The sequence below is a fragment of the Hippocampus comes genome, unplaced genomic scaffold (assembly GCF_001891065.2).
Source record: "Hippocampus comes isolate QL1 unplaced genomic scaffold, H_comes_QL1_v1.1 scaffold146, whole genome shotgun sequence".
NCBI classification, from domain to species: domain Eukaryota; kingdom Metazoa; phylum Chordata; class Actinopteri; order Syngnathiformes; family Syngnathidae; genus Hippocampus; species Hippocampus comes.
The window spans coordinates 561,516-576,617 of NW_017806156.1; the positions used below are offsets into that span (position 1 = coordinate 561,516).

Genomic DNA, 15,102 nt, shown 5'->3' on the forward strand with positions numbered 1-15,102 from the left:
CAACAAAGAAAAATGGGAAGTGGTGTTGATGACGGAACTAAAAGCAGAAGAAGATGGAGTGGTGTGGTTGGGTGAGGAGGAGGACCTGGTAGCACTTGTTCATGGGAGGAAAGCCGTAGTGATGTTGAGAGGAGCGGCGTTGAGGACGTGGATAGAGGAAGGACAACAGAGGTGGTTGGGAGAGAGAGTGGTGGCGGTGGTGTTGGGAGGGCTTATGCTGGTATCAGTCTACCAACCAAGCTGGGGAACGGATGAGCGAGAAATGGAGAGATGCCGACGAGATATGGGGAGACAGATGGCGATGGGAGGGAGTGAAAGACTGGTGATTGGAGGAGACTTCAATGCAACTGTGGGAACAAATGTGAAGATAGAAGGGCTGTGTGGGAGGCATGGATTGGGGAGGCTGAACGAAGCTGGAAGGGACTTAATAGAATGGTGTCAGGAGCATGGTCTGGCATATGTTAATAGCTATAGTAGGTTTGAAGGAGGGGGACGTGGAAGCACATGGCAAGTGGAAAATGGTATGAGTTGGATGGATTTCTGGTGAAAGGGAATGAGAAGCACCGCATGGTGAAGAGGATGTGGACGATGAATGAGTACGAACTGTCAGACCATAGGCCAGTGTGCATGAAGGTGAATTGGAAGTGGAAGAGATGGAGAACAGAAGAGAGGAACCAGAGGAGAGTAGCGCAAGCGAAGTGGGAGATGTTGAAAGAAGAGGAGAAGAAAAGAATATGAGGAGAAGACAAGAGAGAAACTGGAGGAGTTGAGTAAGGAAGGACTGGTAAAGGAGAGTGGGTGGACAGAGGTAGCGAGCATAATGGTGGAGACAGCAGTGGAGGTATGTGGAAGGGAGAGAAAAGATATATCTAACCCATGGACGGTAGGGAGAGAGGACGAGACAGAAGAGATGAAGAAGAGGATATGGGAGAGGGTAGACAGAAGGAACAAGAGAATGGAGACACTGAATGCGAGGAGAAGGTTGTGAGTGAGGGAAGGAGGGAGAGGAGTGGGGGAGATGGAAGAAGAGATCACCAGACTAAAAGCGGAAGTGAAGGAAACGCGGAAGGAATTGAAGAAGTTGCTGAGAAGGCTGGAAAGAGACAGGTGGGAAGGGGTGATTGAGGAATGTCAGGAAGCGTGTTCTAGAGGGAGACTCGGCGAAATGTACAAATGTTTGAGAAAGTTAGCAAACAGAGATAAACCGGCTGCTCGGAGCACGACAGTGACAGCAAATGAGTTTATGGAGCATTTTGAAAGTGTGTCGAGGGAGAGGTACGAGGAAGAACCGATAGTGATCGAGGAGGCGGTTCAAGGAGCTGTAGATTTAAGGGAAGACAGAAGAGCGAGCGAAGCAAATAAGATTATGAGTGAGGTGCCTGAGAGGGAGGAAATAATGGAGTGACATACGAGAGTCGGCACCGGGAGAAGATGGGGTGAGAATCGGATATATACGGAGTGCGTGTGAGGAAGTGATAGAAAGAGTGATTAAGATAGTGAGGAAGATGTTTGAACATAGAGCGGACCAGTGGGATGGAAGCGTAAAAGTAGGACCGATGGTACCGTTACACAAGAAGGGGGATAGGAATGATAGAAATAACTACAGAGGAGTGTGCCTGCTGATTATGTGTAGTAGAGTGTTTGGAAGAGTGTTCGCGAAGTGATTGAGTTGGTGGGCCGAACACCTGAGGCTCCTTGATAAAAATCAAGCGGGCTTTAGGAAAGGGAGGTCCTCAGCTGATGTGACGCAAATGATGGTACGAATACAGGAGGATGTAGAAGATTGTAAGAGGAGAGTTAATCAGGAAGGGGTGAAGGAAATGAATGATGATGACTGACCATGTGCAAGACTGCTAGATTTGCGGAAGGCGTATCCGAGAGTGAGTAAACCAGCGCTGTGGATGTTGCTTGAACGGTATGGGCCGAAAGGCAGATGTCTGGAGACTATTATGGACCTGCATGAGACGACAGAGTATAAGGTGAGGGGAAGGGAGGGAGTGAGTGGAGGATGGATGCCAGCAAGAGGGTTGCGAGAAGGATGCTCTACATCACAGATCCTCTTTAACATCTACCATCAGGCGGTGATGAGGCAGGCACTGGCGGCGAGGAGCCGAGATAACAGAGAAGAGAAAATGTTGGTGTGGAGGTGGACACCAGGAGGGTCGTTCGCAGGTGAACATAGCTGGGAGAAAAGGAGCTCGGAAACGAAAGAAGTGAGAGTGTCGAGTGCTTTGTTTGCGGACGACACTACAATAGTGGGAACGAAAGGAGAGATAAATGAGAGTGTAAGGAGAATGAAAAGTGTGATGAATCAGTGGGAAGAGAGGAACAATGAGGAGAAGGAGGAAGTGTTGGAGTTTGGAACACAAGAGGGGGAGGAGATCAGAGTGTTAGGAAGTTCAATTGGTATGCGGGCAGATGTGAAAAACAGGATCAAAAGGGCAGGAAAGCTATGGGGGAGTGTGAAAGGGTGGCTGAAAGGGACACGACTTTCAAAGAGGTGGCAAGGGAGAGTAGTAGAGGCGTGTGTGAAGAGCAGCCTGCTGTATGACTGTCAGGTAAGAACATGGTTTAAGAAGGATGTGGGAAAACTACAAAAGTGGATGGATAGATGCTATAGGTATGTGTGGAGTGATAGGAATGGAGAACCGCTGAGACAAATGCAAGAAAAGGGAGTGAATATGTATGACGTGAGGAAAATGCTGGGAGTAAAATCTATTGAGTGGAAAATCGAGAGGCGAGTGCTGCAAAGAATCGGACATGTAATGCGCATGGGAAATGAAAGACTCACAAAAGCGATGGTATTAGGGTGGTGGGAGGAACTGGAAGCAAGAGGAAAAATGATGGGACACAAAAGGAAGACGGTATTGTACTGGAAGAGAGTTATGAGGAACGCAGGAATGGACTGGACGGCGGTGGAGAGATTAACGAGCGACAGAGAAGGATGGAAGCGGAGAGTGAGTGAGCGTATGGATCACCTGTATAAATGGGAAAATCAGAAAGGTCACAGATATGAGGTGGGAAGGAACGAGGAAAAACTGGAGAGGAATGCTTGGAGGGTGAATGATGGGTTGGTATGTAGGTATGAGGGATGCGGAAAAGTGTGCAGGAGTAGAGCTGGTCTAACCATGCATGAAAAGCGGATGCACCGTAGGAACGATGAACAGGTGAAGTTTGAGTGTGGGAAATGTGGGAGGACGTTTGGGTCGAAAGGGAATAAAATAAGTCACGAAAGGAGTTGCACGGGAGGAGCGTATGAGGAGAAGGGAGAGAGGAGACAGTGTGGAGGGTGTAAAGGTGGGTGACAAAAGCAAACTATGCTAGATACGTGAGAGGATGCGAAAGAGTGGAAAGAGAGAATGAGGAGGACAGGGGAGGAGGGAGAAGGGACGAAGCGGGCGTGGCGCCTGGAGGGGGGGTCGGGGGAGGACGAAGAGCAATTGGGGAGGGAGGTCGTGGAGGGAGAAAGGTGGCTTGCGGGAGGTGTGGGAAGGAATTGTTGGCGGGGAATCTAGCGAGGCACCAACGGGACTCGTGCCGGGTGTGGGACCCGGGAGGGCGGGCAAGTCCCTGACGGGGGCCGACTGCCCAGGATCAGGCACAGGATGCGTCCAAGTGGTGCGAGGGGGGGAACGCCGGGGCTCTTGGGCCCCTGACATGGCTTAATGCCCTAGGCCGATTGCCTAGGAGGAGGAGGAGGAGGAGACCTTTCTGGTGAAAATTTGAGATATAGTAATTAGAGGCCTACCTTTGCCATCTACCACAGCATTCTTATTGAGAGCAGATGTTTTACTTGCTTTTTGGTGAATATTTTTGTCAATGTAGGACTATATTCATTCTTCAAATGATCATCTCTGAAATGACATACAATTTATGACATTTGACAGGAAAAAGTGAGACACCTCGCTGTGCCATCTACTACAGCAATCGGAATGACAAAAAAAGGTGTTTTACTTGATTTTGGGTTTGTATTTTTTTTTTTTAATAAATGTAGGACTACCATATATTTTTCCTTCAAATGATTAATACTTTCCCAAAATGAACTAGATGATGAAAATTTTAGGTGTAGTAATTGGAGGCCCGCCTTTGCCATCTACTTCAGCAATTAGAATGAAAGAAGGTATTTACTAAATTTTTGATCAATATTTTTGTCAACGTAATCTTATATTCGTCCTTCAAATGACTCCTTCTTCTCTAAAATGACCAATACGATGGAAATTTGAGGTGTAGTAGAGGCATCCCCTTGCAAACTAGTACACCAAGAGAATGAGAAATGAGTTTTTTGTCAAGATTTTTGTCAATTTTCATAGACACATTTAAGTCATCTATTATTCTGACTTCATATGTCTTCGCGCTGATTACAAAATTTGTATCTCATTTTCCCTTGCTCAGATGCAGTTCACCAACCCCCATACCCCACCTCTGGAGCCAGACCTGAAAAGCCAAAATGGCTGCCCCTTGCCAAGGGCTCACCACCTGTGGGATGGGCCAAAGGGGTCGGGTGACCTGTGAGCTGTGCGGGAGCAAGAGGCAGGTACCTTGGCGGTCCGATCCAAGGCTACAGAAACTAGCTCTAGGGATATGGAAATGCCACCTCTCTGGCATGGAAACAAGCCTGAGCTGGTGTATGAGGCAGAGAAGTTCCGACAAGATATAGTTGGGCTCGCATCCAGGCACAGTTTAGGTCCTGGTACCAGTCCGCTCGATAGGGATTGGACACTCTTCCACTCTGAAGTTTCCCAAAGTGAGAGGTGCAAAGCAAGTATGGGCATATTTATTACCCCCGGCTTGGCGCCTGTACATTGGGGTTGACACTGGTAGATGAGATGGTGGGGTGGGTGTACAAGTCCTGTCTGCTGTTCGTGCCTATGCAGCAAACAACAGATCAGAGTACCCACCCTTTTAGGAGTCGATGGACGGTGGGCTGGAGAGCGCTCCCCCTGGGGACTCCATTGTTGTGCTGGGGGACTTCAATGCTCAGGTGGGCAAAGACAGGGAGAACTGCAAGACCGTGATTGGGAGGCACCCCTGATCTGAACCCGAGCGGTTATCTGTCACTGGACTTCTGTGCTCGCTTTCTAGTCGTGTGGTCAGATTTGCGCTGCATGATTTGGATACTCTGGTGAAGAGAGTGGCACAGCTGTCGACTGATCACCACCTGGTGTTGTGTTGGCTTCAATGGTGGGGGACGATGTCGGTCTGACCTGGCAGACCCAAAGGTGTTGTGAGGGTTTGCTTGGAATACCTGGCATAATCCCCTGTCAGAAAGAGTTTCAACTCCCACCTCGGCCAGAACTTTGCCCATGTGCTAGGGGAGGCAAGGGACATTGTGTCCGAGTGACCCATTAAGACTGTGTAGAGTGGAGATGGGGTGCTACAGACCTCCACTTGGGATGTTATAAGTTGATGGGGAGAACACTTGAAAGATCTCAATTTCGCCGACACGCCTTCCATTGAGGAAACAGAGTCTGCAGACTCTGAGGTGTGGTCTCTTATCCCTGGCGTTGAAGTCAGCGAGGTGGTTAAAAAAAAACTGCATGAAATCCGCCCGGAGTTAGTAAGGCTCTGGATGTTGTGGGGCTGTCCTCATTGACATGCCTCTACATCATCCTGTGGACATCTCGGAAAGTGCCTATGGATTGGCAAACTGGGGTGGTGGTCCATCTTTTCAAGAAGGTGGATTGAAGGGTGTGTTACAACTATAGAGGAGTCATACCCTCAGGCTCCTTTGTCAGGTTTATTCAGGGTGTGTGGAGAGGAGGGTCCGTCAGGAGGTTGAATCTTGGCTTGAGGAGGAGCAATGTGGTGATTGTCCTGACCATGGAACAGTAAACCAGCTGTACACACTCAGCAGGTCCTCAAGGGTGTATGGGAGTTCACCCAACCAGTCTACATGTGTTTTGTGGACTTGGAGAAGGCGTTCGACCATGTCACTTAGGTGGTTCTGTGGAGGGTGCTTCAGGAGTATGGCGTACCGAGGTCCCTAATACGGTCCTTGTAGTGTCAGAGTCAGAGTTTGGTCCGCATTGCAGGCAGCAAGTTGGATTTGTTTCCAGTGAGAGTTTGCACTCTGCCAATGATGGCTTTTTTTCGCCGATTCTGTTCAAAACCTTTATGGACAGAAATTCAAGGCACAGCCGAGGCATTGAGGAGAATTGCATTGATGCACTTAGTATTGCAACGGTGCTTTTTTTCAAATGGCTTCTTCAAAATGTCATCTCCAACTCTCACTGGAGCAGTTCGCAGGTGATTGTGAAGAGGTTAGGATGAAAATCAGCACCTCCAAATCTGTTCCTCAGTCGAAAAAGAGTGGAGTGCACTCTCTGCAGGTCAGGGATGAGATCCTGCCCCAAGTAGAGGAGTTTCAGTATTTTGTGTTCTTGTTCACGAGTGAAGGTAGGTTTGAGCGTGAGATCGACATGTGGATCAGTGCAGCATCTGATGTGATGCGGATTCTGTCTTGGTCTGTCGTGATCAAGAAGGAGCTGAGCCAAAAGGCAAACCTCTTGATTTACCAGTCAATCTACATTCCTACTCTCAGCAATGGTCACGAGCTGTTAGTCGTGACCGAAAGAACAAGATCCCAGATACAAGCGGTCAAAATGAGTTTCCTCTGCAGGGTGTCCGGGCTCTCCCTGAGAGATTGGGTGAGAAACTCTCATCTGGGAGAGACTTAGAGTCGAGCTGCTACTCCTCCACATTGAGAGTAACCAGATAAGGTGGCTCAGGCATCTGATTGGAATGCCTCCTTGACGCCTTCCTGGTGAGGTGTTCCGGACATGTCCCACCGGCAGGAAGCCCCGCTGATGAAAGAGGGCATGCTGGAGAGACTATGTCTTCCGGCTGGGGTGTGGCGGGATATTTTCGTGTTAAAACTGAAAGTGCTGAATGATCAGAAGTCCAAATACAGGTAAAAGGGAGGGGCTGGAAGGTTGACGTCATCCAGAACATGTCTGGGCTTTTCACTAATGAGGCAGGGTATTCTCGTTTGGAAAACGGAAGTGCTATCATAGGATGCCCTATATGAGCAAAGGGGCAGGGCTGGAAAGATGATGTAATCTGGAACATGCCTAAACTTGTTCCGTAGTAGTTTAAGGTGGGCGGATGTGATGTCATAGGATGTCCAGATATGGCTAAAGAAGAGGGGCCAGAAGTATGCCATGCCTGGACTTGGTCAGGCAGAAGTGCTACTGCAGGGGTGCCCAAACTTTTTGGACCAAAGATAGACTTTTCGATCAACCAACCTCACGCGATCAACCTGTTACCGCGTACGCACATACTCACGCAACCCACGATGAGCAACAGCCTGACATGGAGGCATGTGATGCACGTTTGCAGCCTGTTAACTATCGTAGCTCACACGTACAGTTTTAAAGTGCTTCCTTCGGCCCTCTAGATTCCTATTCTTTGCCCGTGCCCTCGGTGAATTGTACACGAAACAAACTCTGAATTAGAATAATGATAACGATAAAAGATATGGCGCAACACCTTTGATCACAAGCTGCAATTGCAGACTGCTGAGCGCTAACAACTTCCGGTGATGCAGGTCATACGCCACCGTAGGTTAAAGATTTACCTGCTTTATTTTATTTTATTTTTAAAATTGTTTCATGAGACTGATAGGATGATTAGGGTGCTGTGTACATTATCACCAAAAAATATATATTACTAACTTGCACAAAGACACACAAATGTTTGTTTTTTTTCTCCTCTACACCCCTTGCGATCGACTTGGGACCAGTCCACGATCTACCAGTCGATCGAGATTGACGTAATGGGCACCCCCTGTGCTACTGTATGCCATTGGAAGTCCAAATATGGATAAAGGGGTAGGACCGGAAGGAATACATTATCAAGGACATGTCTGAATTTGTTCAGTCGTAGGGTGGGCTAGGCAGAAGTGCTATGTTATTGGAAGTCCAAATATGGTTAAAGAGGCAGAACCAGAAGAATGACGCCACCTGAAACCGATGTCATCGAAATGCCCAAATATGGGCACAGGAGCAGGACAAGAATGATGCCATCACCCAGAGGTTTTGTCATAGGATGTCCAAATATTGTGTGCAAAATTTCCTAATTTTCCGTATATGTATAGACCCTCAAAGTCTGCATTATTTTCTTGGTGTACAGTACGTTGCCACGGCAGTAGCATTTCAGATTTTCTGTTTTAATATCATGAATCACTTTCCTCTTCACGAATGTGAGATCTGGTTAGCCCGCTATGAGAAAAATATCAAAGGATCTCCTTTAGCTAGTAGGTGGTCGTCCCACCATGGTGAAAAATAAATTCATAGATGTCTTTCGGCCTGCATTCTCACCACGTTTTAAATCTCAGGTGCTACAGAGCCATTTTTTTTAAATTGTGCATTGCAACTTTAAAGGGACAATGGAAGGGCCAAACATCGGGGCTTATACAATACTTATGTATGTGCTAATGATATCAGCACTGAAATTCACCTCCCTACAAGAATATGGTGTGATTTTCGGGCTTTTTTGTGATGACTAATCCAAGATTGGCCTGGCCACTTTTAGTGTGTAATTTGGAGGGATTTTAAAAAAAAAATTCAGTCTGTCCACATTATAGCAGGGAGACAAGCATTCTAATATTGTTTCCTGTTGGCTTGGAATATTGTTAGAAAGGTTGACCAATCATTACCAAAATAGTTTGCATTTACTTACATCAAATGTGAGTTCCAATAAACAAAAACCACGACCACCTCCACAAAATCAAAAATATTGTGAGCATCTTTTTTTTTTCTTCCCTTTTTTTCCACAGGCTGAAGTGGACAACAGTAGAACTATGAATTCTGAATGTTGGTGGTGACTGGTCATAGGTTTCAGACATTTAGCACCACTTAAGTTTTGTTTAACTTCATATAGGCAGGCTGGCAGCTATAGTTATCTTCCGCTAACTCCCGTTAACTAACAACACTGCATCTTGGCTGCTCAACAGACTTGGATGGCAGAATGAGATCAGTTTCTGACCAGCCAAACATGGGGCTCTGTCTCGCGGACAGATGCCATCCAGGCAGCCGAGAAGCTCCGTGCTCGCCGACAATAAAACAGCCAGTAGCATTGCGTTTGCCACCAGAGATGCAGAGGTTGCGCTGTGCAAGTAATCCGACATCAATTTCGGATAAACTAACATGCCAGTTGGACTTTGAAAAATCCAGCAAGCGCACGAGTGAGCGCGAAGATATGCGGTGCACAAAATGGATTGATGCATTAACAGAATGAAAAATGTAGGAGCTCCTAAACTCCAGCGAGGAAACCGACCCTACAGCCGAGTTGTGGCCATGTTTGACGTGTCATTTTCAGATGAATGGTGCAGGCATTTCCCCAGGAGGGCCGTGGGGAAACAAATTAAGAAAGTTAATGCTTCTAGATTAAAATGTAATATATAACCACCCATGAATAATTAAGCTTACGAAATTGTTTTGCCTTTCTTGGTTATATTTTTAAGAAAACAGACAAGACACAAAATGCACATATGTGTGCATGTTGTAAGATGCTCATTTCCTCATTCTCTTTTAAGTCAGCCATGGAAAGGCTAATCATTTTGTGATAATTTCAGAGGTTGAAGTCGGCCTAAGTAGACATGTCCCACATACATTTTGGGGCCGATCGAACCCCGTAGTTTTGACATTATTAGCGATGTACATTATTTATAATGATTTTGAATGAACAAATAGTTTCAGGTCCATTTTGCGACTCACACCAGGACATAGAGGGAGGAGAGGGGGGCGTCGCCATATTGCAAATTTTCAGGAGGCGTTTTTAAAGTCCCAAGTTTTTGTATTGATTTGTCCAAAACAAATTGATAGAATTGAAAATGCAAGCTTCCCTCATATCCCTCATAAAAAAAAAATACACAAAGTAAATTGAGCTTGATAGCAAAAAACCCAAGTTCACCTTTAAATTATTGATATTTTTGCTTAGGCCAATGAGTATGCACACTTTGATAATTTTTTTTCATGTACGTTTAGGTGCTGAAAAAAGTGATTCATTTGCAAAATACTAAGAAAATAATATTCATTAATATTAATTAAACAAAAACAAATGGGACCTCACAGCAGTCACTGTTCAGGCCATAATAATAGGGACATAATACTATTTACCACAAAAACAAGAGGAACCTCGCAACGGTGGCTACTCAGGCCACATTTAAAAAATGCAATTTCTGGAGAAATGTTTTTTGAATGATGGAAACATGTAATGATCTTGAATCATATTGAATAATGTGAAACAACATGCAATATATTGAATGATATTGAACAATAGTAACTCATGGAATAATTAGGATCATTATGGAATTATGTGGAATGATCTGATCAGTTTCAAGTTATAATGATTTCAATGAAGGGGAAATGTAATAGTACTAAAATGAACAATTTGATGTTGGCACAGATTAACCAGTCAAAAATGTGGAAAATAAAGGTTAAATAAATAAGTCAACTTTTGGCTTTAATTTTTTAAATACTGAAAAAAAAAAATTAAATGAACTGAACACCTTAGAGTTACCACAAAAGTTAGTGCAAATTAGACGTAATTAAATTCTAATTTGGCATCATAAAAAATACAAACAAAAAAATTTAAAATGTGGCTTTAATTTTAAAATATTTTTATGAAAATAGTTGGAACAGTCTAAATTGTTCCAAAAAAAATCCAAAAAGAATTTGGAAATTAGAGTAAAAAAACTCAACTGTCTTATTCTACAATTTTTATACAATTCTTGTGGTAAGGATGAGCTGAACAGTTTCAAGTTGGAACAGTTTGAATCAAATTAGAGGTAAAAAAGAAAAAAAAAATTGCAATTTGGACTTTCATTTTGAAAATTTAAAAGAAATTGTTTGGGTTGAAGTCAACAGTTTTAAGTTGGAATTGCTAACAAAATGTGTATATTTGAGAGGAAAAAAACAAAACAACTACAGGGTGTCCATAAAGTCTCTTTACCGTTTCAAAAATGTATTAAAAATGCAATTCATTAGATATTTGTTAGAGAAATCTATCAGCAAAATTGTATCATGTTTAAAGTTTCATTTAATTTGGGCACATCTAAACGTTTGGGTGCGTATCCAGCACCTCCAAATGCCTGTGCACATAGGCGCCGGCCACCTGGCCGGAGGGCTGTTGAAGTCCACAATTAGCACGTCAATGCAGGTGGGCAATCACAGGGGAGGGGGCGAAACTCGGTCACAAAAGGGGAATGAATAATTTGGGAACAGCGGTTGAACAACAAAAGACGAGTTGAGAACACCCGTCGCGCCCAGGCGACATTTGTCGTCCGCAAAGTCTGCAACATGTTAATTCGATGTAGACCAGACAGAAAAGGCGCCAACGTACTGGTGGTTCAAGTTTAAAAAACAGGTAACCAATCACCACCGAGGGGCCGGACCGGGGGTGCGGTATGCAAATGTCGGGGGCAGTGTTTTCCTTGTATGTTACAATAAAAGTCGGAATTGGGGGGAAGGGAGCGGGAGACTGTGATCATCGGAGCAACTACCGTCGTTCGCTCTCAGAGATCCCCCTCCCGCCGATATTGAAGACAATTTTCCTGTGTGCCGAGTCATTTCTTTAACTTTGTCCGAGAAAATCTCTGACAATATTTTATTCAGATTTGTTCCATTGTATTCAGTGTTTATTAAAGTTTTTATCACACTGCATTTGTGTGTTTCAGGGATCCTGTTTGTGAAAGAGATGACGTTGAATGAACCCCTCCGAAATGGCTACCCCCCAAGAGAAGGCGCAATGTGTCTCATGGTTTATTGAAACAAAATCGGATAGGCAGACTCAGCGAAACTACAGAACTAAGTATGGAAGAGATCCACCATCACGTCCGTCAATTCGGGCATGGCACAAGAAATTTATGGGGACAGGGACAGTGTTAGATAAAGGAAGGAGTGGGGCGACCAAGAACATCTAATGAAAACATCGATTGTGTAAGACAATCTTTTTCTCGTTCTCCCACAAAGTCCATCCGTACTGCCACCACACAGTTACAGCTACCGCGTTCAACGGTGCACAAGGTCCTACACAAGAACTTGCGAATTATTGGCAACTGTTATTGGCAACTAATGTTGGTAAAATTTTCTGGTAGGGGTGAGCGGAACAGTTTATTGTCCAAATACATTCATTCATTCAATCAATTCATTCAATTTCCGAACTGCTTTATCCTCACTAGGGTTGCGGGGGGTGCTGGAGCCTCTCTCAGCTGTTTCCGGGCAGTAGGCGGGGGACACCCTGAACCGGTTGCCAGCCAATCGCAGGGCACACAGAAATAGACAACCATTCCCGCTCACACTCACACCTAGGGACAATTTGGAGTGTTCAATCAGCCTGCCATGCATGTTTTTGGAATGGGGGAGGAAACCGGAGGACCTGGAGAAAACCCACGCAAGCACAGGGAGAACATGCAAACTCCACACAGGAAGGCCGGAGCTGGAATTGAACCCGGTACCACTGCACTGTGACGTCGACATGCTAACCACTTGCCCTATTGTCCAAATACAAGTGATATTAATGGTAAAAAAGATAATAGAAAGAAATTGTCAAAGTCAAGTATTTTACGGGATCACTATAAATTAGAGCTGGCTGCAATGATCCCATAAAATACTGTATTCAATAATCAAAAATACAATAATTAACTAGATGTATCAATTTATACTATTATACTGTAAATTATCGATGCAGTAACATATTGTAGAAAATTATGGTACTTTATGGGATCACTGCTGCCAGGACTGTAATTTTTACAGTGAAAGTTTTACAGTGCATTGTAAAATGCAATAACAAATGGGAATAATAAGTAGGACAAAAAATTTACCCCAGGCATTATGACTCGCTCCACATCCTTCATGATCTCGTCATAGTTCTCTGGTTCCAGCGGTGCCTCAGTCGGGATTAGGGATCGGAGATAACCCGGCTCTACATCTGGAAAGACCGGTCTCTGCTCCAGATTCTCCATATAGTCGGCTACAAAGTCAACCATTTCCTTTCCTCGACGACGGAACTCCTCAGCATTCATGGTATGTACTGTTTGACGAACACAACAGAAAATCCCCAAAGCATTTTTCATTTGTCATACAGTGTCAGCTGTGCTTTTTATTAATATAATGCTGTGAAGCCAATGCCGCTTTTCCCATTAGCCGACGCCAAACCGCTCCAGTTGGCCCGACACCACACTCCGTTGTTTTTCCATTACAAAAGACGGGATCAGTTTAAGCCTGCTTATAGAGAGCGTGTGGGATTCTGCCGTAACATTTCAGAAGAGGAGAGTCTGGGCCACTGTTTTTGGGTCGATTCAAAATATGAATTGCTGTCGCATGATGTGGCAATGTCACAAAGTACTGCCCATCAAATGCACAGAAGCTTTCACATTTGAACAAAAAACCTAAGCCATTAAGACAAAGTCTCCCTCTGGCTGGCCGCTGTCTAGACAAAATATAGTGTATACAGTACACATATATTGAGTTCTACAGCAACAGTGAACCATATTAATGCAATAGTGATTTTGCGAGCAGCTCAGTCTCATTCAGTTGGCTGCCTCTCGGAGTCAACTGCTCGTTGCCTTCACTCTGTGGCATCCGAATCCCTTCGGCATCTGCCCAAAGCCGCCGTTCTCGAGGTGGGAGCCGCAATTTTTGGGCGACAGTCCACTGTACGAGATCACACATTCAATTCAATGTGACCCAGTGAGCAGTGCGTGCGCTTGTGAAAATTTCTATCAATCATCAAAGCTTCATCCATTTGAACATATGAAATTATATATATATATGGGTCAGCGTTGTGGTAAAATACTATTATGTTTATTATATATATCTGTATTTTTATGACTGGAGTGACAGCCGACGGCTGGTTCTGTCTCGCTCGTATAAAACCAGGAATGGGCGTGTGTAGAGGAGTGACGACTCGGCCCAAGATGGCCAGTGTTTTCGAGTCACCTCCAAGATGTTTCTGAAAGGAGGTTTCATTGTAACCGCTTCGCCCTGAAAAAAATCTAACACCATAATTGAGCTACGAATGCTTGGAATGCAGCGAATTTGGGGCTTTTGTCAGAGCTCATAAAAGGTTGCAAAGATGTTTGCAGGCAGGTTTTCTTGTTGCATAGCAATGTCTTCTTTTTGTGACAAGAAAGAACATTTCTGTTTGTTAAAAACTGTCTGCGAACATCTTTGCAACCATTTACACACCCTGACGCAAACGCCAAATTTGTGCCATTCAGTGAGATATCATCTTAAGAGTAATACAAGTCTTTCTTATTGTTTTCAGTTATTTATTTACATTTAATTAATTTTCAAATCAGTACATTTATGGACAAGCACGCATTGGTCACAATCTTCGGGTACACCTGCGCAAGCTTAGCATCAAAAAAAGGTCATGCAAATGATGCTCCTTTAGGAATAAATTAACATCATATTGTGGCTATATTTGGCTGGAATGCAAAAATGGAACTTATATTGTGACAATTTCAATTATTTGGTTGTCTTAAATATATCCTTACTGCATGTTTCAATTAAATCAGAAGGTCATAATGAAACAATATTTGATTAGTAAAACGCACAGTTTTTCATTTAGCTCCTGCATCGGCATGGTAAATGGTTTCAAAATGTTGTATGTTGTCAAGAAACAATCTGTCTGTACAGGCTGTTCAACTTAATATAGGATTTTTGCTCACGCTTTTCACCTCAACTATAATTACAATGAGTATCATGTGTCCATAACCTGCCTGTTATTTCTATTCCATGACTGTCAAAAAAAACAAGCAATCTGATCACATCACATACAACTGTACATTGTGGACAGCAACCACAATAGAAAGGGGTGCAAAAATAGACAATTATTCCCAAGTTAGTGTAACACAAGCATCCAACATCAAATGAATAATAGCCCTTGCTGACCATAAATGCTTTATCGTGCAACAAGTGTACTTTGCCCTTTCTCCATTTGAGAGGTCATTATCCTTACACTAATCTGAAATAGGATTACAAAAGTGTGTGTGTCTGCGAGTGTGGTCATGTGTTAATGCGTGCGCTTGTTTTTGTGTGTGTGTGTGTGTGTGTGTGTGTGTGTGTGTGTGTACCCATCTTTCCAGCCCCAAACGTT

General features: G+C 44.2%; 1 protein-coding gene across 1 annotated transcript in view; it reads right to left on the reverse strand.

Annotated features, from left to right (window-relative positions):
• Nucleotides 1-15,102, reverse strand: part of ddc (dopa decarboxylase) — a 118,327-nt gene that overhangs the window by 102,803 nt on the left and 422 nt on the right. The window contains exon 2 of the mRNA XM_019895080.1: nt 12,824-13,032. Coding sequence (XP_019750639.1) covers nt 12,824-13,024 — 201 coding nt within the window. The 5' untranslated portion in view covers nt 13,025-13,032. The remainder of the gene's footprint in view (nt 1-12,823; nt 13,033-15,102) is intronic.